The sequence below is a fragment of the Neodiprion pinetum genome, chromosome 2 (genome assembly GCF_021155775.2).
Source record: "Neodiprion pinetum isolate iyNeoPine1 chromosome 2, iyNeoPine1.2, whole genome shotgun sequence".
Taxonomy (NCBI): Eukaryota; Metazoa; Arthropoda; class Insecta; order Hymenoptera; family Diprionidae; genus Neodiprion; species Neodiprion pinetum.
In genome coordinates this window covers 7,460,512-7,487,709 of record NC_060233.1, presented here as the reverse complement: position 1 = coordinate 7,487,709, position 27,198 = coordinate 7,460,512, and the positions used below count along the sequence as shown (strand labels likewise).

The following is a 27,198-nucleotide window of genomic DNA, read 5'->3' as shown; positions in this document are numbered from 1 at the left end:
TATATATATATATATATATATATATATATATATATATATATATATATATATATATATATATATATATATATATATATATATATATATATATATATATATATGTATACATATGTCTACGGAAAGCAGCCTGCACGTACAATCCTCTTTGATCAGCGCCGAGTATTTTCCCGTGTTTGGAATAAAATATTTTCGATGACAAACTACGAGCATAAAATGCTAGGTTTTTCCGAGAAAAGAAAAATACTCGACGATAATTATTAACCTGGAGGGAAAAATTCATGAGCATGCTTATATTTTCCCTACAAATTGCCTAACATTTTTCGTTTCGCCTTATTTATTCATTTTTATATTTATTTTATTTTTTAACTTCACCTTTTTCACATCGATAGTTGCCTCGATTCGTTATTCGACAGTTGTGGCGAATTTTCTTGTAGATTTACAAAGTTTTTGAATTAGTTCACGTAATATTCACGTGTCTCGCGTTATGATTCGAGATAAATTGATGAAAGAACAGAGGAAAGGCGAGGTGAAGACAGAAACGAAACGGAGCAAACGCTAGCTGTGAAATAACCTTTAAAAAAAATTGCGCAAAGAACGAAAAAAAAATAAATAAATAAATAAATAAATAATGAATCAAAGTCTTGAGTGAAGAAAAAAAGGTCAAATTTTACAAGTATTACAAAGCAGCTCGTGCAGTATAAAAAGTTTTCGAAACGGATGGAAAATAAGTGGAAAAACATGCAGGAACCGAAACGAAACAAGAAGTCTAAGAATACGGGGAATCTTGAATACAAGCAGAGCAGAAAGTCCATCAAGTCGGACAACGTTCACGTTCCCCTGACTTCCTCGACTTTTCAAAAAATCAAGGCTTCTTCGTCTAGGCATGTTACAGCAAAATAATTACTCCCTATCGTGCCATTTTTACTTGTACAATCCTGAAGGATCGGGTTGGTTGCCAAAAATTGACATTTGATTTTCTTTTCAACTTAATTACGATACAGTTACACGTTGAGTAATTATCAATTAATTTTATTCGTAAGCTACGAATATCTATTTAATAATGTAAAAATAGAAAATGGCAAAATTTCAAACGGAAAACTTAGATTTCGATGCTTGGTTTCGAATCGTTTTATAATTGTTAGAAAATTAGTATGTAAATGAAACAGACTTTTATCTAATCGGTTCTCAGTTCAATATTGTTATTTGTTAATCGTAATTAACATCTGCATGAAATGTTGTAAAATCAAACATTTAACCATAGTAACATGATGGAAAGAAAGGTTTTAGTGAATTTGTAGAAAATATTCTTTTCTAATCGAGACAAATCTGTAATAGATTTTTCATCATTCCGTACAAGTGATTTGAAATTAAGCATATCTCCATTTTGTATTTTAGATATCTTTGTGGCTTGGAAAACAATAAATTTACGAATACTCGGTGTAAGACTATCTCGTTTTCGAATTAATAAAAATTATCGATTTTTGGTCAATAACCTCTTCAACTTTTCAAATTTTAATAAAATCGAAAAATATCATAATTCCGGGGACAATGTGAAAATGAGATTCCTCACTTTCTATCATCTGTGATCAGAAAATATTACATCATCGGTTAACTCCTTTTGACACAGTCAACAAAATAAAAGAATTAAAAATGGCTGTAAGTGACAATTTTTTTCAAAACAGCTTTTTCCGATGCTCCTCTTCGATGTTACCGTGTTTAGAAAATACATCCAACCAAACAGACAGATTATATTATCATAGCAATTACTAACGAAGAAAAATACTGTATAAATGGTTGGTTAATTTTCCACCAATTTCAACAATATCTAAACATCGTTGCAACGATCGTTTCACCGTCATCGCATAATTTCCCATCGGTGTCAATTATACAAGAGAATAATAATAATTTCTCCCGACTGTTAAAATTGTTGATTTCGATTAAGGCCCTCAACAGCGAAGTCAGGATCATCGACGAAACGGGGAAAACGGTTTAGCGAACCGGAAGAACCGGTGACGCGATTACCTCATTCGAGGCGAGTCGAAGTACCGGGTAACGTTGCCGTGCATTTTGCAAGTTTTTATCAGAACCTCGAAGAGGCCGGAGCACCGCTCGACGAGGAAAGGTCTTCGAGTCTGACAAAGTCGTCGAGGAACCTGCCAAAAATGGAATTCACCAGACAGATGGTTCACAAGTGAGTCTACCTCCGTACATAGGTACAAGTACGTATGGGGGATTCCATGCGAAACCAACCAACGTCCGATCGTCGACATTTTCGTAAATCTGAAACGGTTCCTTGATTTTTGTCAGATTTTTTATTCAACTGATCGATCGTTTATAAATATTGAGAGTGATTTTGAAAAGGACCTTTTTTAAAATGCTCAGAAACTGTATTTTCTTTCACAAAAATTTCCAAAACCGGGCCCATAATGGACCGATATTTTTTTTTTGTTTATGTTTCTGAGCACTTTCAATTTTTTTTTATCGACTAAAACAATGTTTGGATGATCCAAAGAAATCTGAAAAAATTCGGGGTGCTCTTTCAGAGTTGGGACGATTGCGGGTAAAATTTGAAACGAAATCGGAAATTGTGAGGGTTAGACGTCGGTCGGATTCGCATGGAATTCCCCGTATCTACTTAAATGCCTCGGGGCTTCGGGTGCAGTGATTCCTTCACGGAAGTCGTCGGAGATACGAACTCGTCTCCGCTTTACCGCAGTCCTTAAGTGTGCAAAACGGGGCGAGGATGGGGCGATCACTTCACTTCTTTACTCCCGACCTCCTCCTCTTATTCTCTCCTCATTTTTCCCATTCTCTCATTCCTCTCTCTATCGAATCCACAACCTATTAACCGTTCTCGACTAATTAGCGCACAGGGCTAATTAAGACGTCACGGTGGAAATACCTCGCGGCCAACGATTAACTCGGCACGAAGACCTTCTTATAATCATGCTCGCTACATTGTCCGTCGTAATTCTTAACCGTTAAAGTAAACTCTGAATAGTCTTTTTACCCAATTCTCTAAGAATTATTCAAATATTCGGCATAATTGAGAGAAAATTTTTTTTTTTTTGATCTAAACCATCCTCTAGACGCATTTTGTAGAAAAGTTTCTCGTGGGAATACAATATTTTGCTGCAAGTACCAAAATTGATGAAATAATTGTTTCAAAATCGCGAGAAAATTTAATTTAATAAAATATGTACTTATAAATACGAAATCTCGAGTTTCATTTGGCAAGTTTAACGAAACAAGACTTTCTTCGTGGTATTATCGAAATACTGAATACACTCTGGTAGATTCAACTGAATCGCTTCGTACTGTTCGCTAAATCTATTCGGTGGATGAAGATTAGTCGAATTTAGGAAATCACGTGATTACCGCTATCAAATAATATGTTACATCGTAAAGCTGCAACATTCTTTGTCGAAATAGCAAAATACTCTCTGCGATGCGGTAAAAATCCTTTCTCGCACGGGAAGATAAGACGAGCGGTTAATGGGAAGGGATCCAGGGATCTGTCTAGTATTGTCAGCAGAACTAAATCATTCGTGGTCCGATACCATTTAATCGGCCTGTCGATTCCAATTGGCATATTTCTTTGTCGTTACGTGACGCGGAATTTGATTCGTGTAGCATAAATTAAAATCAAACGACAATTTTTTCAAGTCACAACAGTTAAACATTCGTCTTTCAATCCTTACGAAATGATTTCACCGTTTATATTTGATTTCGCAATCGCAGCATAATAATCTGTGGGATTGTGGTGTCAAATTTATTTTTAGACCTACTTAAGTACTTAACCATTTCGTTTTCCGCGTACTATAAAATCAACTGAACTTTTTAGCTGTATCAACGTAACGTTTGGTCGGATATACATTAATCCTGAAATTCCTCTGATCTGAGATTTTGCATTCTAATAATCAACGAATTATATATCTTCAATTGCTGTACGCATACCTACATGCTTATATATTTGAAAAGTTAATAGATTTTCGGCTGTATAGAAAGTCGAAATTCCCAAATAGAAACAACGTCGCCGAGGAGCCAAATTACAGAAAGAGAATTTTCTTTCCTCTAATTGGAAAATAAGATTTCCATCTCAATACTCGTAAATTTCAATGACCGTTGATTCGCTTTAAGCCGATTTTCGTCCTCCGTCTTCGCGGCTTTCAATCAATTCTAAACATCGGGAATTATACGGATTACCGCAATTCGCAAATTGGCGAACGACTTGTGTTCTCGATGCGAATCCAAGGCAAGGCAGCTCGTTGCTGTAAAGGAGATCTTGTAGCGCAGGGATTTCCCACGATCCATCCGCAGCTTCCATCCGCGGTGTAATCTGACTTTGAGATGTGAACTCTGCAAGTCCCTCGCCGAGAAGTTTCTTAATACGTGATGAAACTTCCTAATAAGTCGTCGTGCGGCTTAAGGCTCGTTGCAATTTTAAGGCTCGAACATTCCGCCGGGACGCTGGATTACGGACGACAAGTATCGTCGCTTCTGGAGAAGACTGTCGAGTCCCCGGGATTCGATCTTAAATTACCACCCCCGGACAATTGCGCTCCGTCCGATAAACCCTGCAGCGATTATTATCCTCTCTGGTACAAAGACCCGAACAAAATGCCGTGAGTGAAAATATTACGTCATTTCATTAATTAGATCTCGACATAATACGTTGCGTGATGAATTTTTTATGCTACATTTATCAAGGTGGTTTTTATTTTCGACGTTTACCAATTTTTATTCCCGGTTCAAGCGTAATGTTCACTTCTTTTCACCCAAAAAGCGAGAATAAAGTGGCGTATTATTCCCTCCCAACTTTCTTCCCTCGTAAGTGGAAAAAGAGTGGAAATTTTTTCCCTCGTTTAAACGTCGATTATTCCCTTGTTACGTAATGTACTATTACTTGGCATTCTCCCTTATTGGTTTCAAATGAATAAATAAAAATCTCCTCTAAAGCACAGATCCTAAATCTTTGCTCAAATGCTGCGAAGCTTGTCGTTTAAAATACACGTTTTTACATTATAGTTTCAAGATAAATTTCGAAGCCAAACCAGTTTTTTGCAAAAGAAAACCGTTGCTGTGAAGAATAAGTGAGCATTGCTTTTAATATTAAATAAAAATATCAGCATCGTCTAGCAGAGCATTTTATGTCAGCTGTAAATTAGAATTTGACTCTTTGATATCCGTTCAGTGAACAATTGGCGTATAAAATGTTGCATCGACGATGCTGATATTTTTATTTAATATAAGGATAAACGCTGATCGATTTCTTACACTCATAAATTTTTTGAAAATCGTTAGTCTCGCGATAAAATATATGTATATTCTGAAATTTGAGTCAAAACGTGTATATTTTCAATGGAAAACTTCACAGAGCTTGCGAGAGGGTTTAGGGTTGAAACAAAAACCTGTGCTTTTGAAAAAATTTTTATTCAATTATTTGTAAAATCTCGAAACAGTTTGAAATAAGAACCACCCTAGTATTTATCACACTTAAGAGCTTGAAAATTTCAGGCAAATATCGCGACAGCAATTCCGCGAGCTTAAATACAAGCTCAAAAACGCCGAGACCAATTTATCGGAGAAAAATCACGCCACCGGTGACTCTGATTTTTGCTATACGGATCAAGATGAGAAAGAGGAGGAATTCGGGTACAAATTCCAACTTTCGGGAAAAAGCTCGCGTTCGTCGAGAACCGAAAGCCAACTCGCAAGCTGCGGGGGAAAATCGGAGCTCACAGCATCTCGCTGCAGTTCCTCGCTGAATTCCTCCTTCAGCGAAACGGAAACTGATGCAGATGAGATCAGCGACGAGCTTGAAGACGACGAAGACTGGGAGACGAGCGATGAGAAGGTCGAAGTTAAGGTCGTTCGTAATTTCGAAAATAAGAGCAGAAACGTGAGACGCGGATTCACAATCGCGGCGAAGCTTTGATAATCGAGATTACCATTTTTTTCTGTTTTTTTTTTTTCATATTACAACCCTGTTTTTCATCTTCGCCTGGAATTCCTGTACGCGAAGTTGTATTTGTTTTTTTCTTTTATCGCTGGGCGTGGTTACGCGTTTTTTCAAATAATCTCAAGTTATTCAATACAGCATATATATATGTATATTGACGTTTTATTTTTTTCATCTTGCCGGTTTTTTTTTTTTTTTTTTTTGTCCCTGTAAATTTTAATTCCGAAAGTGAAGAATTCGAAGTGAGGAACGAATTTCGACGCGTGCAGCTTTTCACGCCTCTGATCGATCCTCGAATCGTGCAATTAATTTTTTTCCCGCATTATATAAAGGCAGGAAAAACAGTTCGATCACTTCGCCACCGACTCTCGATCACTTTTATCTCATCTCACACGCAGACGTTTCTGATATTTGCTACCGATATTTATACAGTTAGGACATTACCTCGGGGCTAACACAGCGTCAATTCATTTATTTTACCGTTCCTCAATTTATCACATCCGAACGCGGCTTATACACGCGTCCATTATACGTATACGAACATAAATTCGATGGAAAACAAATAGCTGGTTATCCCCGCCTTTCGTCAAACGTTTGACGGACACTTTACTAGACGTAGTATGTATCTACGATATTACAGGACCGGTTTTTCTTTTCGCGTTACGTAAATGGAATTTACTCCCAATCATCCATCGGTCCGGATCTTTTTCTGTACATGCTGACGTTTTTCAAAGGTCTGAGTAATTGACTTCGATACATCGTTGAAAAGTACGTCAATCAAATATAAACAATCAATTTTCAGGTAATATCTACACCTCAGATTCCCCCCCTCAAACATCGGGGATAAATGATTTTAAATGATTTCATAAGAAGTTCGAAAATATTTTACGACGAATTTTTGCCTTATTTTTACGCTGTTAAAATCAGTTTTATTTTTCTTATATATTATTTTAGAATTAGATAATATTTTATAGGATATGAAACATCAAATTTCCTATACAATTTGCATCGTTTTTGCGGAGTTGAAAATCAAGAATAAAAAAAAAAAAAAAGAAAAAAAAATCGCAACATTTCAAAGGTTTTAGAATGATTTTAAAATATTTCACTAATTGAACTATTAATTATACGTCAAGTTTTAAATGTGATTTAAAATTCATCACGTTGCATGTAATTGCATTTTCTCAAAGTGCTGACTTTTTTAAACCGTACAAGAAAAAATCGCCGGTAATTTTTCGCACAATCGGTACGAAGAGAATAATAAGGAGATTTCCACGAACGATATGTTTTTATAATTTATTATCTCTCGTGATGTTGCGTGAGTCGCTGCTCTGCCTGAATTTTATATTCTTTTCGCCTGTAGTCCGTCTAATCTGACCCTGATTTAACAAGGATTGATCTAGCTGCGGGAAAATTCATTCCACGTTCTTCGTGCGGGCAATAAAACGCAGCAAATCTGGAGCTGCAACGTGAAGGGAAAACTGCTGCACAATTTACCGTCCAGGATGAAGATAATGGGTTTCAGCTGTTCAGGGATGCGTTCAGACCGAGACCGTATAGGTAATCTAATTAATTTCAGAACGAGCTGCACGAACGTTAATTAAACCGCCATACGTTAACTGTTCGTTTACCCCATATCGCACCGCGAGGCGAAGATTTAATTCCTCTCAGCTGCTGATCCTCGATAAGTTGCGAAACGATATCTAGAAAAAAGGATTTCAATGAAAATTGAGATTTCGACTCTGTTTCTTCCTATTTCGTTGATTTATACTCTCACGGTTTCCACGCTCTTGCAATTTTATCGTATAACGAGTATGTCTCGAACACGATTTTACGAGTTGTTATACACCGTAGCGCTTTTTTCGCTTATCTGTTCATCTGAATTTAGCATGGAGTGTAAACACGTAGCTGTTTTGCAGATTTACTAGCGATTCGAAATTCAATTATTTCTTTATTGCATGTTATAAAAATGTATTTATTTATACAAGCGCTTTCCTGGTACATTTTTTTTTTTTCTTCTTCTGTTTCTTTTTTAAAATGTATTTTAACTGTATATTCGTCTTTCAAACTCCGCAGTGAATTTTTCAGGGAAATGTACACTTGTATTCGTATATTTTTTTTTCTCATTCTCGCAAACGTTTGCTTTTCACATAGAACTTTGGAAACACGTCTGCATTGTAAAAAAAATAATGCAGAAATTCATGTCAAATAAATTTTGAAATTCGTAGAAATTTTATTTTCGAATAACCGATATTTTTCTCCAGTATTCGTAGAAGTTTCTCATAATTTCACAGTTCTAAAAATAGAAGAGTAGCATGTATGATTAAATTTATAGCTGGATGATTGATTGATGATTGGGGCCATGTTAATAAAGTGCTCAACAATTATGTACATATTATTTACACTGGTTCATTTCATCGTCAGATAACATATAAAATATATTATATTACAATTCGGATTGACGAAAGCGTTGATGGCTTATCGTATAATTGTATAATATTGATCAATTACTACATACACAATTTTATCACAAACGGTCCTCTACCCCTAATCGAGTCAGCCGACTAATGGGTAATTCGTATCTATTCACTTATTACGTATATCGTGTTAGGTATTCCATATTAATTGTATTTATAAAAAATCGGTTTAGGCATACCGTTTGAAAAACATCTGATATTAAATTCAACATAACATTAATATACACGTTCGAATAATACACTAACAGTTTCAAACGGAGTAAAAAATTAACGTCCGTGTATCTTGCGTGTCCTTTCCAAAACTATGAAACACATTTTAATACGGTATCGCGAAGGTCTTGTAAAGTATGTATTTCTTTCTTTTTTCGTTCTATGTACATGTTTACATTCCGACAACTTGTTCCGATTACAACAAACGTAAACGACGGAATTCCATTCTCACGCGAGTTGATATCATAAAATTTCAGATCGCTGGAAAAATAAGAAATCCGATAATGTTGAGAAAAATTTTACCAATCTCTCCAAATCGGAAGAGAGTGGAAAAATGAAGTGAAAGTGCCTGTTTACGTGAAGGTGAAACTCTCGAGAGCGATGGTCGCCAATGGACGCACTTCTGAGTGTACGTCTCGCAGGTAGTAACGTCAAACTCGCCGATAATAGATTAATGAGAGCTTGCTCTCATACGGACAAGTTCAAATATGCTATTTGACAGTTAGTTGCAAAGGTTTGAACTCAGTTCGAATTGCGATAGTACACTCGGAAGTACGATCATGGTACCTGGACCATAGAACATATTAAATATGAAAAAAAATCCGTATAACTTTTTCAGCAACAGTCGGGCTAACTGATTGTCTTAATTCTTTGATTCGAACTGCGGTGACTTCGATGGAATTTTGAAACTGAACTGCATTAGGGTCTCTGTTACCGAGGTGACTTGTTTGTGAGACGCTGTCTCGGACATTATTGACGTGACGTGACGTCCACAACCTACAGGTGGTCTATAGTGACATGAGCCCGAGTAATTTGCAACAATAAATCTCTCGCTACTGTCTGAATTGCTCGCAGGAGTGAAAATTAATCATTTCGTTTGCTGTTGTCACTGTAGGGTATTTTATCAAATAATTTTCTGTTACGGTTGTTTTCATAAAAAATACCACACCGCTCTCTCTCTTTCACGTAGAAACGTTGTAACATGGTTATAGCTATTTTCGAAAGTTCCTTCTCCCAGATTCAAGTTTATATCGATTGTATACTAGCTTTCGTCTGACTGAGACTTCTTGGGCCTTCCCTAGGTTTTCTTCCAAGAATAATACATCTCTAGGGGCCTGTTTACTCGCCAAAATTTGTCGTTTACTTGACGCAACGTTTGAGAACCGCTCAAAACCACAAGCTGTCCTGGGGACGGGGCGATGTAGATGCAAAAGTTTAAATGCCTGTGGGACTCCGACAGCTCTGTGTCCAGATCGAGCGTCAGACGCATGGCGAGGTATTTGCTCAGATGGTCGACTGAAAATAAATAAACGAAAGTAAGGAATTAGTAAATGAAAAAGATTTGTCTTGTGAGAAGTTTTATGAATTTTCATTTCAAACTTGACGATACGTTAATTTTCTCACCTGTCGCATTCGCCGTTGTTTTTATATATCGAACACTGTTTTCTTTCAACGCCTTGACCAGTGAGTTATCGCCTGCCATTTCTGTTGGATGCGGTTTGAAAACTAGTTCAATCTCGTTCAGCATCAACGGTTCACTTGGTCCTTCGCCTTCGGTATCCACCATAGAATCACCGCCACCTGTTTCAGCCTCTATACTAGATCCCGCCGAATCGTTTTCCGAATTCTGCAAACTTTTTTGACGTTTTGCTGGCTTTGGAATTTGATTTGATGGGTTTGGAGATGGCGTTGTTGAATTTCTCGACGTTGTCCCTGTCAGATTTCAATAAATTCAAAATGATAAGTAATACCCAATAAAGTTCGTTTCGCACAGTTTGAGAGATGGAAAATAAATTGAGATGCATTAATGAAGGGGAAAACTATTCTTTATACACTTCTTTTTCTTTCATGCAGCAACTGTTGGTGGATAATAGAAAAATTTAATTAATAAATTAAAATTGCCGTTCAACATAAAATCAAACAATCAAAATTCAGATCCATGAATAAATTGATTTTAGCACGCGACAAAGATTTGTCGATGCATTATTTTATATCAAGAGTAGAGAGATTTTCTACAAATCAGTATGAACAATTTGCTCGAAACTCTCGATTCGTCCCAAAATTTTTTATTTCAGTTCGGTAACTCGAATTCGTGGGTTTACTGTGAAAAATAAAAAGAAAAACCACCAAACACCGTAGAGAAAGGTCTCGATCTCCAAGCGAAAAAACTAAGAAACAGGAGTAAGCCCATCGGTCATTTTAATACCTGAAACGGCAGGACTACTAGCTGGTTGAGATACGTTGTTGTTAGAATTTTGTTGATTCGGATTAGAAATAACATTTCCCAGGCCATTACTGTTATTGATATTTCCAATGGGTCCCTGCGACGAGTCGCTTTGATTCGCAGGATTCATCGGAGTGACGGGTGTTGTTCTTCCGCTGGTATTTGCCCCGGTGTTATTCAACGTTGTACCGTTGGGATTCTCCGGCTCGTTGGCATTCTTTCTAGATCTCTGTGGCCTGTTCTGACTCTGCAGCTTGATCCCTTCGGTGATGGAATTAACCAGCGCCGCTTGAGAATGAGACTTGTTTAGCTTTGCCAGGACGCGCTCTTGATGGGCCTCGTACTCGTCACGACTCGGATAAATCTTGGAAATGAGAAGATCGAAGTTGGGATCGGGGCGAAGCGACCGCTTGGACACCAGCTTCTTCCGGCACGTCGGACATTCCTGCAAAAAAAAAAAACCAAAACAAACGTAACGACAACCAGGGCGGAGAGCGAACCGATCACATCGATGCCGTGTGTACAGTGAGATAATCTTACCTTGTTGCCGCTCCTAAGCGCTGTGATGATACAGTCGGAGCAAAAACGATGCAGACACTCTTTGGTTGTCATTGTTTTTTTCAGCATGTCAAGGCATATCGGACACATCAATTCGCTGTGCAAACTTCGCGGGCTCACCGCTATCTCCGTGTTGTCGGTTATCGCGTCCTGCGGCGTTCGGTGTAATTCGTAGAGCGACAGCTCCCACGTCTTGTTTAGACCAACTTGCTCCGTCGACGCCATCGTCTCGCCGACAACACTTTTGTTATGCGCCGATACTCGCCTCTCCTTGCTTACCAGCATTCGCCGACCTCGGTTATTCCGCTCGTTTCTCGATCTAGCGCGATTTTCGCGATTTCCGCGTCCGTAATACGCGTGCGAATCTGCATGTACGTACGTCGATCTGGTTTATTATATTTTTCTATTTCCTCGATGCAACATACGAACGTTTCAACGACCGCTGAAGTCAACAGCTGCCAGCGAACAGCGGCAGCGATCAGTCCTAGAGGAGCCCACGCTCGTGGTTTTCACGTCTCCCATTTTTTAGCGCCCTCTGTTACGAAATTCGTTTTTAGAACCAAGTTTCCCGCTGCCTGGATAGTAAATGCATGTGTATCACCAAAGCAGTGGCGTTGACGAATGACCTTGAGAAGACGGTTGTCTCTGGGTAAATTTTTGTGATCAGTACTCGGCGGGTAAGCGTGGTCTATCTTTTTTACCGACGGAGCCGCTTACGAGCAATCCGGTAAAACGAAACCTCATTTAGGGTGATCAGATATTCGCCGGACGACAAGTAACAACAAGTACCATCTGCATTAGATCCAGCCGATTAAACGGCATTTTTGTAAACGCCACGAAGGAGAAAACAGTATTTAACTGATCGGTAAAATCACTTGCGAAGCGGAAAACACTGATACTCGGAAGTCGTCATCGGTAAGGCTGACAAAGTGCGTCCGGAATCGCGACGGTAATTTAAACTTTGACAATGCAGTATAAAAAGTGTTTCGGATCTTGATTTGCGACCTTTCGGAAGCGGAAGAGCTCGTTTATACTAAAAATTTCTTCCTCGTGGAGTCGCTGTGGTGTTATAGGTCATTTTGTTTATATTTGTATGGTTGTTCTTGAATAATAGATTTTTTCTTACAAAAGCCTTGAATGTTCATCTTTGTATTTGAATTGGGGTCGAGATAATAATTTTATTAAACTTACGTTACGAAATTGAATTATTACATTATAAACACATGCGAATTGCTAGATTCATGACAAATTACGGAGAGTGTTTCATTCGAAAGACTGTAAATTCTTGGTATTTGACGAATGGCAAATTTTTATTCCAGTCATTCTAACAACCATAAATTACGTTATTCCCGATAAACCGTTGAGCGCGATAGAAAAAATTCATTCGGTGCCTCAACGTTTAAAATTCATTAAAAAGCTGTTTTCTCCGTTATCGAGAACGTTTCAAAATTTATCCCAAGGCTTCGATCATAATGTTAACGCAACTGTGCACCACGTAGAATAACTTTCCTATTTGAAATTGGCTTTCGGGATATTCCTTTTATTGAATTCCCATTTATACCACTGTCAAATACACCATTAGACAGTTATTATGCCGGTTATGTATTCGTGAAAAAAAAAACTCGATTCGAAATCGAACAGTTCTGATCGCGTAAAACGGAAAGAAGTTTTTTGAAATTCATAAATTATCTACACAAGGCTAATGGAATAACAATGATTTCTTCGAGTAAAACCGTTATAAAAATTTAGCATTTGAAAATATATGTCAGTGATCGGGAATATATTCACTATGTGAGAATTTTTCGACTTTATTTTTTCCTTAATCAAAATGAGAAATTCTTAAAAGGTTTCAGCAATTAACTGCTATGTTATTTAAATATTTAAATATTCCGCAAGAACGTGTATTTCCACTGTTGCACTTGTCTATACTGCAAGATTTATGAAATTATACGTTGCTACTTATAGCACGGAATTGATGTGTATTTTTGAACTATAATTTCGCGACGTTCTTTTTTGCAACTAGGTCGTCAGCATATTTTTTCAGTCAACGTTACTTACATTGTTTGGAAATTTCGTTTTGACCTGTGATCAATATCGTGATATTTGATTCGAAATGACGGCAAAACGCGTGTTCACGTATATCGGTATATTTCTTTTTTTTCCTTGACGAAAAGATGCTATTGAAATTGTCAATCATTATACGATCCTTGCATATAATTTCAAAACGTTTAATCAAAGACTCTTCGACTCGCAATATTCGGTAACTACTGCAGTTAATTACAAGAATTTCACGATTTTAACGGTACTTAATCTGATTTCTTACGACCACTGCTTTTACTTTGACTCGACGTATATCATATATATATTCAATGTGAGAGGTGACTGACTTCTACCGGGTTATAAAATTCAAAGGACTACAAGTTTCTGGTCAACTACTGTTTAACTCAGTTTACCGCATTTGCAGAGAATGAAGAGAAAAAAAATGTTATCGAGATGTTCTGACAGTTCTGTATTTCAAACATTATGTTCGTGTTTATCGACACCATGAATATAAATGTAATGAAAAGAAAAAGAGAAAAATAACAATTTTAATACGCAGTTAATTATGTAATTATAATTGCCTGTAATTTTTATCAAAAGTTGTGCATGATCGGGAGTTGTTTAAATACATGTAACTTGTTGTAAAACAGTAATGTAAAACATGAGTAACACGGGTATATACGTGTACGTTGCATACATATAGGTATATAGTGTATGTATACAGTATCTATATTCCCTCAACGATGCCGGCGGACGTAATAATTTTACAGGTCGTAAAACTTTCCGCGAATATTATTACAGTCACTTTCTCAAATTTCGTATACACTCAAGCACGCAGGGTTACTGGTGTGTAATTCTACCACAGAGCGTGTATAAAATACATGATTCGAGATTTTGTATCAAAGATTATATCCCACACGTTCGTATACATTTGCGATCAATACCAGAAATAATCGGGATTCCGGACCGGTTGAAATTCCGAATTTGAAAAGATTCGAAAGCGTCGAGTTCCTAACTTTTTTGTGGCGAAACTTGACGTAGTGAAATGAAATTTTGACGAAACATCCAAGTTTCAAACGGACCGAAATCCGACGCTGAAACTTCCCAAATTGAAAAATCTGGTACATCGAAATCCTGACTGACCGAAGATTTTCAGTTCCGTGAATTTTTGGCTATATAGGTGAAATTTCACCACTTTGATCTTTCTTTGTTTTGGATTTTCGATATTTGCGATATTTTCGAATCCTAGTCATTCTGGCTGTCGGGTTTTCTGACTTTTTACACCCAGTCGTTGAGTAAACTACGCTGTGTGAGTATATTTTAATTTTCCGAATTTTACTCTCATCGAAACTTGATTTTTCGGTACTTTGCTCTATCTGAACTTGAATTTTCGGAATTTGCATTTCGGAACATTAAAAACTTCGTTCTTTGGTAAAAATTTGACATCATTACTTCAAGTTTTGTCACCAAATAATTCTCATCAAATAATAAGTCTCAAATTCGGAACTACAACCTCGTCCCGAGATCCCGATGAAATTTAAAAATCGCCGTTTAGCTGGGACATCGTTATTCATACTACTGCAGAGACGAATAAGCGTAAGTCACATGGAAACGTGCAGGATTAGTCGTTCTTACAGTCCTAGGAACAGAGGCCGATAAACTCGGTTTTCAAGTCTCGCACGCTGCACGCGGACACGCTTCTTGGTGCCTAATATGCAAGGAAGTAACACGGCCTACCCTGCGTGCATTACTGCACTCCGTCATGCTGATTGTGAGCTGCAGCTAAACGCAGCTTGTTTTATTATTTTGCACATTTTTTCACAAGCTCAGAGAACCCGCGTTTGCTTCGTCAATATTTTTTCTTTTCTGCTGTTCTCAACCAGTTTGGACAAACTTTGTTGAAAATCGATCGAATATAACATTAAATCACATACCTAGAATATTGTACAAAAAGAAATCTGGGTCTACAATTTGCTCAATAATATACCGTATTTAATTGTTTAGTCGCAAGAAAAAATTGCACCATTTTATTTAATATGCTTTATTTACTTGAAATTAGCATATTCGATCGTTTTTTTCCATAATGTACATTTTGACATGAATTTTTTGGTTCGACTAATTGTTGAGTACAGAAATCCATAAATATTTGGTAGGATTCCACAGAGTGGAAAAATAACAATTCACTGTAAAACTATAATTTTCATCTAGTTAAAATTATTTTTAAAATTAGAGTGCCGTTAGTTAGTTGGGACTATGTTTTTCGGTGAAAGAATGGAATAATTAGCACGAAACTGCTCAGTAAATATACAATCTTGACTACAGTATATAAAATACTTTTTTATACGAGTATTTGTTTTTTCATTCCAAACCCGTTAGAATTACTATTTACCAAATCTACTCTTGTAAACTCTTATAAGCATTCTCAGAAATTTCGTTTTAGGTACAGTTATTTTCCAATATTGGAAATTACAAGGAAATTTAGAATTTGACAAGGAACAAAGATTTTTGACCGTTTCTAATGACTACCGAAAATAGCTTATAATTGAACGTACTCGTAGATTATTTCTATAAACAAGAATATCCGCGTGATGTGCAAATTTAATTCCTCACGCGGTATCGGCAGCTTTGCTTCTCTTATTGACTTAGTTTAAATATTAAACCAACAAGACTGCACTTGCGTAACATTTGAAATATTCGAGTTCTCGATTCTTCCCAGAATATTCTCGTTGTGTACACATCGTGCATATATCAATATCAGTTTTGATTGAATTTAAATTTCGATATTCGTTTCATTATATCAGGTGATTTACACATCCCAGTCGCATGTTGCAATTTCTCAATACCACTATTTCCTTTTTCCAATCGTTCGTAGTCTAAATCCAGAATTTCGACCAGATTCCGCAGTAGCTTCGACCGACATCTTGAATTTATGGTTCTATGTCGGAAAATATCGATCGTAGACAATAAATTGTCAGGATTAAATTTGCAGAGGATTAAATTCTCCACAAGTTTAGTTACGACCATTTATAGTAAAAAGTTGAAAATGAGTGAGTTATTTACTAGAAAACAAAATGCAAAGTCCCCAATAAGTTCAAGATGTCGACCAAAGCTACTGCAAAGCTAGTGAATTCCTAGATTCAAATTAGAATAAAACCCCGCTTCAAACGATGAGAAATAGACACCAATGGTACCGAAAAATATCAATTTCAAATCGATGCCCCTTGATAAAAATCACTCAAGTATAATAACTGGCGTCACGATCATAATTCAAGTAACTTTTCGGACCCCGACGATAAAACGTTTAACTCGTGTATAATATAAGCGTATAAGACAATCGTTGCGTCAAGCTTGCATGAATGCAATGCTGTGAAACAAAAGAGGGTAAAAAGTTCACTAAGTATTACAGTTTTCTCCAAGAAGCGGGAATTCTCCAAGTGCTTTCCGTAACGCGAGCGCAATTCGAATATAAAAGCTCTTCCAGGCGCTATGGCCGACCGGATAGAGCTGGCCTAGCATGGCCTAGCCTGGCCTAGCCTGGCCTAGCCGACATCTAACACCATCTCGGTCAGCCCGTCTCTTGCGGCAAGTATAGGTACGTACATACTTTTAACAACCGCAGAGGATAGGTATAACAGTACGAGCGCAATGAAACACCAGCATGCGTTCGTGTGCTGGTGCACGCTGTTACGTGTAATAATACATAGAGGCGTAACACATATTGTACAACGCGGGTAAGAAACGAGCGGTCAAAAAACGCGTGTCAGTACACATGCGGTCGACTCGCGAGGCTGCCAGGCTGCGATCCTCTCCTCGCGTTGCATCGCGATGCAACTTCGGCCAACCACTGCGGTAAACGTGCAGCGCGTTAGACTTTATAAAAAAACGATTTTTTTTTTTTTTTAATTTTTCTTATAATTTCAAGTCGAAATTATTGTTCCTAATGATGGATAAAACAGATGCTGTCCAAGTTTCAGCTCCTTGTGTTAATATTTCCAGGTGCGTCGTTGCGATTTTTTATTTCACCGTTTAACTAACGTGAGAGAAAGTTTGTTTTAAACTTTGTGATTTCGTGACTCGTTCACGAATTAGTGTACCGATAAAACCGGAACGTAGTTTTTTTAGGGAATTGAGAGGTTTACGGAGAAAGGTCTATTATCGTTTTATGATAAATTTACGCTTTGAAAATGTTATTTAAAGTTACAAAGTTTCAAAGTTTCAAAGTTTCAAACAAATTTTTTCCCACGTTATACGAATGAGAAATAAAAAATCGCGACGATGCACCTCTAAATAGCAATATTGAGAGCTGAAACTTGGACGGCATCATTTTTTTTTTTTTTTTTATCGTCACTTGGAACAATATTTTCAATTTGAATTTTAATCGAAAAAATTGTCAAAGTTTTTTTTTATACAGACTAATGTACGTACATTACATATACATACGTGCATACAGATATATCATCTGTACGTACGTGCGTATATATCATAGTAAACGATGAAATTTAATCCGCAAATACGCTCTCCTTGTAACTTCTTTCGCACGGTATTACCGTTACGTTATTCATAGATGTGTATGAGCGAAATGTAGGTATATCTGTACCCGTATTATATAACTATATAGGTATAGGTGTGCATATTACTTGCACGAAGAACATTTACTTCAACCTCATCTCGCAAGGGTGGCGCCGTTCTCATTCTCCGCATTGCAGTACACGAGGACATGTCATGTTACATATTGTACATTTAATTCCCACATCGTTAATCGGACATCAACGTCAGTCACATTCAGAGAATTAAAGACACTCGGACTGGAGCTTATGCAAATGATGTTTTATTTATTTTTTTTTCCTTTTTCCCTCGTACTACAAATCAACGTTTCATTGCCATTGCTCGATCATTACCTGATAACTATTCTACCTAATTATAATATAAAAGTACCGCTACGTTGAACGAGTATAAATTATATGCAGATTTCTTCTTTTTATCTGCTTAAACTTTTTTTCACTTTCCGAAAGCAAGGAGTTGACGATAATAAAACAGACAAATTAATGAAATTTATATAATAGCAATATAGTAATTCAGACACACATTGACTGTTTTAATTAACGCTAATATTTTTATAGACACTGTGTTGATTTTTTATCGAAATTTGTGCAAGTTCGTTCGAAAAAAATTATTTTGGATTCGACTGATTATTTTTGATTTTTTTTTTTTTTTGTTTGTAACGATTTTCGGTATCGTGTCTCTGATTGCATGATTTGTCGTTACCGCGGTTGCAATCGGCGCGTAAGTTACGCAAGGCAAATCTTATCAAGAAACTTATTCTCAGTGTCCCGTAAAACGGTGACTAAACTGTTGTAAAAGATATAAGACACGCTTTCATGGTTGTATGGATCTTAGAATGCATAAATGAGAGAAAGTGAAACTATAATACAAAAATATTTTTACATAAACGTGCGTATTATTTATTATCCCAGTTCTGACCACGATCGGTGAACTCGATGGGAAAAATTATATACAATATATTCAAAAGTAACCGAAGCGCGTCTCTCTTTCCTTGCCGAATATATCTGTATAAATATAAAGAGTGATTTCCTGACGACCGCATCATCCGATGTCTGCTAAAATTTAACGCGCACGCGCTACAATCCGAGAGCAGCTATTCGCCAGAGCAACCAACCGTCATAAATGTAACCTCAAAAATTTAGAGGTTGCATACAACACGATGAATTGTCGTCTAAATTTCTGACGGTTGGTCGCCCTGGCGAATAGTCGCTCTCGGATTGTAGCGCGTGCGCGTTAAGTTTTAGCAGACGACGGACCATGCAGTCGTAAGAAATTCACGCGGTATATATTCATATCTATATGGGGAATTCCATGCGAAACCAAACAACCTCTGACCTTCACCGGTTTTGATTTTTTGTTCAAAATTTTTGCTGTAATTCTTCCAACTTTGAAACAGCACACGGAATGTTTTTAGATTTATTATTCAACTAATTAATTATTTATAAATATTGAAAGTGATTTTGAAACGAACCTTTTTTAAAATTTTCGAAAACGATATTTTCTATTCCAAACATTACAAGACCGGACCCATGATGCAGTCTCAAATTTTTTGATGAATTGAAACGTTGTTCAAACAGTCTGAAAATTCCCAAAAAATTCTCAAAACTTCTATTCTTCGCTTGGAATATTTTGAGATCGGTTTCATTATGACGTTGTAAGTGAAAAGTTTAATGTATCAAAAAAATTGACAGAAATCGCCCCATAATGAAACCGATCTAGAAATCTTTTAAGTTAAAAACAGAAGTCTTGAGAATTTTGCGGGAATTTTTAGACCGTTTAAACAATGTTTCAGTCGAACGACGAAAATGAAAGAGCTAAAAAAATGGGCCCAACATGGGCCCGATTTTAAAATGTTTGGAATATATAATATAGTTTCAAAGAATTTGTTGAGGATTTTAAAAAACTTTCTTCTTCAAAATAACCTTAAACGCTTATAAATAATTGAGCAGTAGAATAAAAATATGAAAAATTTGAAGTTACCCTTGCAGAGTTGGGAGAATTGCAGAAAAAATTTAAACAAAATCAGAAATGGTGAGGATCAAACGTTGGTCGGGTTCGCATGGAATTTCCCATGTACAAATAATATCTTTCATAATTTTTCTTTCTTCTCTTGTTCCTTGTAGAAAGCATGAAATTATTAGAAATTACTGTACATCAAACAGAACTTTTACCCGATCGGTTCTGTGATTATATCTCGAAGTGCGCTGCGATAAAATCTTCAACAAAATACACACCGGTTCATAATGTACACACATTATACCTATAATGTAAAATTGGCGCACCTATTATTGCGTCACCGAGTCGACAGTGGTACATGTACAAAAGGTACGTACAACTCTTGCACATTATGGAGATGCCGCTGACGAGTATTAGGTACGCTTGTAATATACCAAACAACCCATTCATTGGCATCCGACGTTACAACGATGCGGAAAATTTATACTCTGCGGTGCCATTCAGGGCTGGACAAATTGCTTTTTCCAGGGAAGTGAAAAATGTTGCGTGTTAGCGTCAAATTCGTATTCGAAATACCGAATGTACGATTCAGACTGTTTTTATTTAATCGCTGGTATTTCGAATGAATGAAAAAAAATGTTGCGAAATATCAAAGCTTAAAATTCGCGTACGTGTGAAGGAAATAAATTGCAATTTTGAAAACGCTCGTCATTTTCAGATTCTGTAATCAAAATTGAAACGCTTCTCAATCTTCATCGTGTAGAGAATTTTCAAAACGTACATCGGGTGATCAATCGTATGTATAAAAAATGACAAGTGTAATACAAATTTAAACATTATGACTAACCTGACATAATCAGAAAATATCTGAGAAAAAACATAATACATATTATATCGCAAAGAGCGCAGCGTTATATCATGTGAAGGTAAACAAAATAACACCCCTTAAATATATGCGACGAAAATTATTTGTTGAAAATTTGAATAACACGAGTATAAATCGATACATCGTGAATTTGATAAAAAGTTAGAGTCCGACTGAAATACGATTTTAAACCAAAACTTGCGCAGTTGTAAGTTGAAATTTAATTAAATTTCCATTATACCGTGAAATCTAGTGTTTCCTAGCTTTGTAACGAATTATTCGATTCGATTAAACGAAACACTTCAATTTGTTACTAAATCACTTAATTTACTGAACGCAGTGTAGGTACAAAATTAATTTTTGACCGAGACCAAAATCGAAACCGTAGATTCGTTCGGTCTTTTTAAAAAAGTATTGTAATGAAAACGCGTTGAAACTGATGAAACGCTGTCGTTTGATTCGTCCTTAGATTTTTTGATCGGTACGTCCTCCCCTCCTCGTTAACACTCGGTTCCGAAGTCCTCGTTTGGCACTTGGTACCAGTTTCCGGAAAAACGACGAACAGACGGATCGATCCTCCAGCAACGCTCCTCCGGATCCTTCCTCCGGCGAATTGGCCGATTTGCGCGTTCGGCTTGACCTCCGAAGTAAAAGGCCGGGTTGCGGCAGGTCGCGAGTTGACCCAGAGTCCGGTGATCAGGACGAAGGAATCAGCGGCGTGCCGTAATAATGGTGCTCGCTGTACCTACTCAGGTGAGCGGTGCAACTCCGACGTCAAGTTGTACTTGAAAAGGCAGACCCAATACCCTCCTAAAGCTGCGGTAGCATTCACTAGCAGTTCGTTTCGAATCCTCGGCTAAGCTGCAGCCGGCCAGCAGCGGCGGTGTAACGATTTCAAATTGAAATCACAGCCGTTGCTTTTAGCCTCCATGCGTGCATGGATCATGGATCCAATCGGGCCAGCGAATCGCGCGCGGGCATTCGAGCGACAAATTTAACAAATTGACGCCAGAAAACCTGATTCCGAGAGCCTCCAGCAGCTCCTGTTAAAAGGTTCACTCGAATAAAGTAACAGTAAAAATAGAGTCAATCCAGCAGAGTCGGATCGCCGGTTAAACACGTTTCCGTCTATCTCTCTATTCCGCAATTTTTAAATACTACGGATCGCTGTTCGCGCAATTTTTCCGCACTGGCGGATTAATTTTTCTACGAAGTGTACCTAATAACGAGGGCGACCCGTCACGGATGAATAATAAAATGGACGATAATAATAGTTGAAATAATAATATCAATGCTAGTGGTGAAGTTTTTTCAATATATTGTTTCCGCTCGATCGGACGATTATATAAATAACGTTTTGCGTTCGGAATGTCTGTATTCTTAATTTTATCGTTAACTTTTATGCGAACGAAGTGCGAAGTGTTGCAATTGACCGAATACATTTACAGTTGAATAACGTGGTTGTAATTAATTTTTCAACCATGCCTGTATTCCAGTCAGATTTCTTCTTTGTAATATAAACGATATGCATATATCGTGGAGTTTCACACTCGTTGATGACGTGTTGTAATACATGTATTATGCAGCGTTCAAATATTTATCAATCGCATGGATAAAACTGCGCATCTGCGATAAGAACGTTGGAAAATATTACGTGGATTAAAAAAGTGTAGCCGGTAAATTTGAACGAAAATCAAGTGAACAATGCGACGCGTGTGTTCGACGTGCAAATTTCCGATTTCAAATAATTATCGTCCGCAAGCAGGTTCGGAATCGATTTTTAATCTCATTATAAACTCTTGTCGTTGCGTCAGGATATTGCGCAAACCGTATTGTGCCGTGATCGTTTAAACTTTACCGATTTCTATTCGCGGATCGTTTATATAGCGCGGCTAAAAATATATCGTTATTGACGTATAAATTACACATATATGCATATATGTATAAATAGGTACTCACGATATGGTGAGTGGAACCGTATTAATTCGTCCAATTCGTTAACTTGCAAAATCTGCGGCGCAAACGTTGATCTTTTCAAATTCTCGATCAAAAACTGTTGTAGTTGGTCCGTGGACGCGAAGTGATTTACTTGTCAACGATATAAATCGTGGTCCAAAAATTTAGTTCGTTAACAGTTATACCCGCATGTATAGACGGGTTATTAAATTCTATTTAATCTCTTCGACCCGGCGTTTCGCATAGCCGTGTCAGGTATACCCGTTGCTTCGACTTACCAGTATGCGGAAATTGTGGTCCAGAAACTCGCGGGTCGCGAGTGACCTGTCGGTCATACCGCGATGAGATGTAACAAATTGTAAAAGCTGTGCATCGAAGAAAACGGGAACGCTGCAACGAGCCGAGTTGTGAGGAAGGTCAGTTTCAATAATAACGAGAGACAATCGGTGAACAATTAGTAAACCTATTTTTTCGGGAGTATTTTTAATTTTTCGTTTAACAATCTCCGATCGTCGGACAAACGGTGTGCAAATGAATTAACAAGTGAGTGCAATTTTTCATCATGGGAAATGCCAAATCGCAACCGTCTCGACCTCGGAGGCCGCTCTACCTGTTCTACCTGATTCATCGAACCTGGAGCATCGTCGTCGAACACCGAAGTGCCGGCAAGGAGGAACGATACGAAGACACCGATCGCGAAACCGATTTAAATTCGAGATGCAGCGGCTGCGCCGGCTGCTGTTACCGGCAGGAGAGTTTCTCGTTCGACAGGTAACTAGGAAAAATCTGCCCTATCTAGCGTTGGTAAGACAGGGCGTTACCTTCGTTCGGTAAAATAGATCCCGAATGATAATCGTTCTGTTTTATCGACCCCGCCGTTTCTGTTTCTCGTATTCACTTACGCTCGTTATCCGTTTGTCGTGCGAAGAAGTTTCAGTATCTTCTTGCTTGTAATGTACAATATTAGAATCTACAGAGAATCTTTGCTCACTTCAAAAAGTAATCATTCGTATAACGCAGAATTTTAATTTAGTCGAATGCCGAACATTTTTTTTTTTTTGCACCGTTTATGCAGTTCGCGTGTTTCCGTTCAGTAAAAATTTATCGATGCACAATATTTTTATCTTGCAACAGTTGCAGGGGTTCTGATACTTCGACTTTAATAATATGCTCGAATTGAAGGATTTTTTTTCTAACGAGCGAACGTGTAACCTAATACGATTTTTCCTGCAGCAGCTGTCACACGTAAAACATCACGAACGGTCGAATGATTATCGAATAATATTATGTAATCACTATTGAAATTCGTGCGTGAGCTATCCACTTATTGTTATTACGATGTCATGATACAACTTACGTCGCGTTATGCATACGCGTATAGCGTAACAAAGATTTGCTTATCGCGCGAAGTAATTAATTCTTTGCCAAAGGCGAATTTTATTTGAATTTTTAGTTTTTCTTTTTCTACTTTCTTTCACACACGCGCGCACACTTAAGCGTCGCGGGGTTCGTTCTTTCGATAAGAAAGAAGAAAGATAGCGATCAACGATTTTACCATTCGCATTATACAATGGTACAATATTATTACATTCGTCGTTCGATAAAAATAAAGTAAGTTAAAAATAAATAAGAATAATTATAATCACAGTGGCAAATAGCTGCATACCATCACTTTCGTTTGATTACTTTTTTTTCTTTTTATAAACCACACGTGTACGGTGTAGATTAACTTGTTAATATTGTATTTCGTTCGGTCTCATATTCGTTTCTTAATCTTTATTTTATTTTTTTTCGTTTATTTTTTTTTTGTTTTGCACATCCAAGACTAATTTTCTATCGGAACTTTCTCATTGAATATATATGATGTAATTTGTCGCGTGAAAACGCGTTCGACAGTCTCGATTCCTTGTTCTTGAGTGAGAATCTCTAACTGTAGAAGCTACATGATTGTCTTTTTTCTTTCATGCTTCGGTCGTTTGAAAACGTGTACGTTATGAAAACGCATTAACTTCTGTTTGTTTTGAATAAACATATTAAAATAATCAACGTTCGCATTCATTTTACATGTTTCAACTTCCACGGTACCGCATGTTTGAACGGGAATCGAAAATAACTTCGAATTTAACTATCGTCTTTTGTGTATACGTATATTATGTACATTAATATTAGAATAATATTATTTCGTATAAGATATGTCGATAATACATTCTTGTATCATGTTTCTCCCCTTAATTAAGATACACGATGTGAAGACAGTCACTTGCACCTGCGGCTTGTTACGACTCAGGTTACTGCAAGCTGTATGAATTTGAATCAGCCGAATATATTAAAGAGTACACGTGCATATATCCGACGTACGTGCAACTAGTCATGATAAAAAAACGCCGCTGCATTCTTTTGCAATGCAACGCGAGACAATCAGTTTTAAACTTCTTCGTCACGCGGATACAAAATCGTTCATCACAGTTATGACAGTTTTTTTGCCGTGTAAAATGCGTAGTCGTTTTTTTTTTTTTTTCTTCCTTTTTCTGCACAGAAACATGAAATACGACTATAACTTGTCAACGAATTCTTGCGATTAGTTCGAAATTTAATATCAAACAGAATTAACATTGTTTACCCGTCGAGGAGAAAATAAATTAATAGAAAAAAAAAAGAAACGAAAAACACGAAAAATCAACAAGCGGAGGAGATTATTTTTTAACGTAATAAATATTTTCAGCTGCATCGTAATACATTGTGTAAGCACAGCGTAAATTTTATAACGCGTTACAGTTTGGTGTAATTGTTGAAGTATTACGTGCTTCTAGCGTTAGTATTACTTATGGGTTATAAAAAACGCGTTTGCGTCGGCGATAAGGTAATAAAATAAGGAAATAAAATACGGCAGGAATTTATTATAGTCAATTTTCGGTTTACGATACTCCCGGTAAATCGGAATATTTGAAAATACGCGATTGAAATTCTTTACGGGTTGTACGTAAATGAATAAAATTGCGTGCGGATGGCAAATATTTGTCAAATTTTTTACAGCCCGGCTTGTCTCACAATAAGTATATCTTCATTTTTGTTTCCCTTTTTTTTCTCTCTCTCTCTCTCTCTCTCTCTCTCTATATCTCTTTTTCTCCATTGGTACTTTTCAACCGAGGATAAAAAATCACCTGTTAATAGCGAGATGCTTCATCTTTTTCAACGATGCTTATTTTAATAAAAGTGCCATCTTCGATGATGAATTGGCTGTACAATATTCACTTGAAATAGCAGCACTTAAGATGGATGGGTTCGTTTGAATATTCATCCGGTAAACTGTAGCTAATATACAGGTAGCCTTGAGTATATCGATATCGTTTTTATTTATCGTTACCACTTGCTTAATAATTATGACGCGTGATTTGAAAGGGTATAATTAAAAATTTGGAGATTCGATAAGAGAATAAAAAACAAATAAAAAATTCTACTTAACTGCATCAAAGCGTAGCTAAATATTGAATAACTAAAATTCTAACGACAAATGTATTCGGTACTGTATTAATAAATTTTCATTCATTACATAGCACATGTCCTGCAAATTGAGGAATTTTTTATTCCTAGTTAGGCTCGAATGGTTAGCTTGTATTTTTCACGACGAATATACAATAATATTATACTTTCATCTCCAAACGACTCTCGGTTAACAGCGAACAGACCAGCTTCGAGATAGAAAGTTGATCACAGTTATTTGAAGATCACCTCGTAATTATATCAGATCTGAAAAACTATTCCAGCTTGATCGCGAATCACTTCCGAACCCGGAATTCAAGTCGCGATGATGATTTGTCAATTCGGCACAAGACTCGTTTGTTATTCGAAAGTTTGGCTGCAGCGACGCTAAAATTATAATTTACCGTTTGGAAACATCGCGGTCTGCCTGTATTCCCTGTGTCATCAATTTCAGCCTCATAATGGATTTTTCACTATGGTTTAGACGAAAATTTGACGGTGCGTCATTGATAGAATTATTTATCCTGACAACGATTCTTTAAATTGTCTCCGTAAAGTCTCGTTCAATTTCTGTACGTAATACATTCCTGGTAGATGTCGAAACTAATGTTTGTAAATTTATCAATACAAATTACCGTAACACTGAGAAAAGACTTTCTGTAATTTTAACAAACGTATATTTGGATATGGCAAAATGAATGTTTTGTTATTATTATGAAATTTTAGGTGAACCGAATATGATTTCTTAACTACTAAGAAATTTCTGTATCGACCATTATTTGGTTTAACTAAAATTTCACAATAATAACATAACATTTATTTCGTTATATCCGTATACGCGTTTTTTAACAATAAATAAACTCTTCTCAACGAATTTAAAACGAATGACGTTGTTATGTACAGATTCGAA

General features: G+C 36.9%; 2 protein-coding genes across 3 annotated transcripts in view; one reads left to right on the top strand and one right to left on the bottom strand.

The window, feature by feature from the left end:
- Nucleotides 1–8,028: 8,028 nt before the first annotated feature.
- Sce (E3 ubiquitin-protein ligase Sce) lies at nt 8,029–11,980 on the bottom strand. Of its 2 annotated transcripts, none has more exons than XM_046609714.2 (4): nt 11,411–11,980; nt 10,853–11,315; nt 10,051–10,359; nt 8,029–9,942 (listed from the first exon to the last, which is right to left on the bottom strand). In XM_046609714.2, exons 1-4 carry the CDS (start codon nt 11,711–11,713, stop codon nt 9,725–9,727), a joined length of 1,293 nt encoding a protein of 430 aa, XP_046465670.1. In that variant the 5' UTR covers nt 11,714–11,980; the 3' UTR covers nt 8,029–9,724. The 2 variants fall into 2 exon arrangements, with proteins under 2 accessions (XP_046465670.1, XP_046465671.1); XM_046609715.2 differs by having other exon boundaries at nt 10,943–11,315; nt 11,411–11,917.
- Nucleotides 11,981–21,697: 9,717 nt separating this feature from the next.
- The window catches only part of mwh (multiple wing hairs), a 55,368-nt gene continuing 49,867 nt past the window's right edge, over nt 21,698–27,198 (top strand). The window contains exon 1 of the mRNA XM_046609710.2: nt 21,698–23,579. Coding sequence (XP_046465666.1) covers nt 23,371–23,579 — 209 coding nt within the window. The 5' untranslated portion in view covers nt 21,698–23,370. The remainder of the gene's footprint in view (nt 23,580–27,198) is intronic.

Bases quoted from the DNA above. Each gene is read 5' to 3' on its own strand.
- Sce (XM_046609714.2), bottom strand. From the start codon at position 11,713: ATGCTGGTAAGCAAGGAGAGGCGAGTATCGGCGCATAACAAAAGTGTT. The intron at 10,360-10,852 runs GTATTAAAATGA...GAAATCTGACAG, and splicing joins TAGTAGTCCTGCCGTTTCAG to GGACAACGTCGAGAAATTCA. The intron at 9,943-10,050 runs GTGAGAAAATTA...ATTTATTTTCAG, and splicing joins AACAACGGCGAATGCGACAG to TCGACCATCTGAGCAAATAC.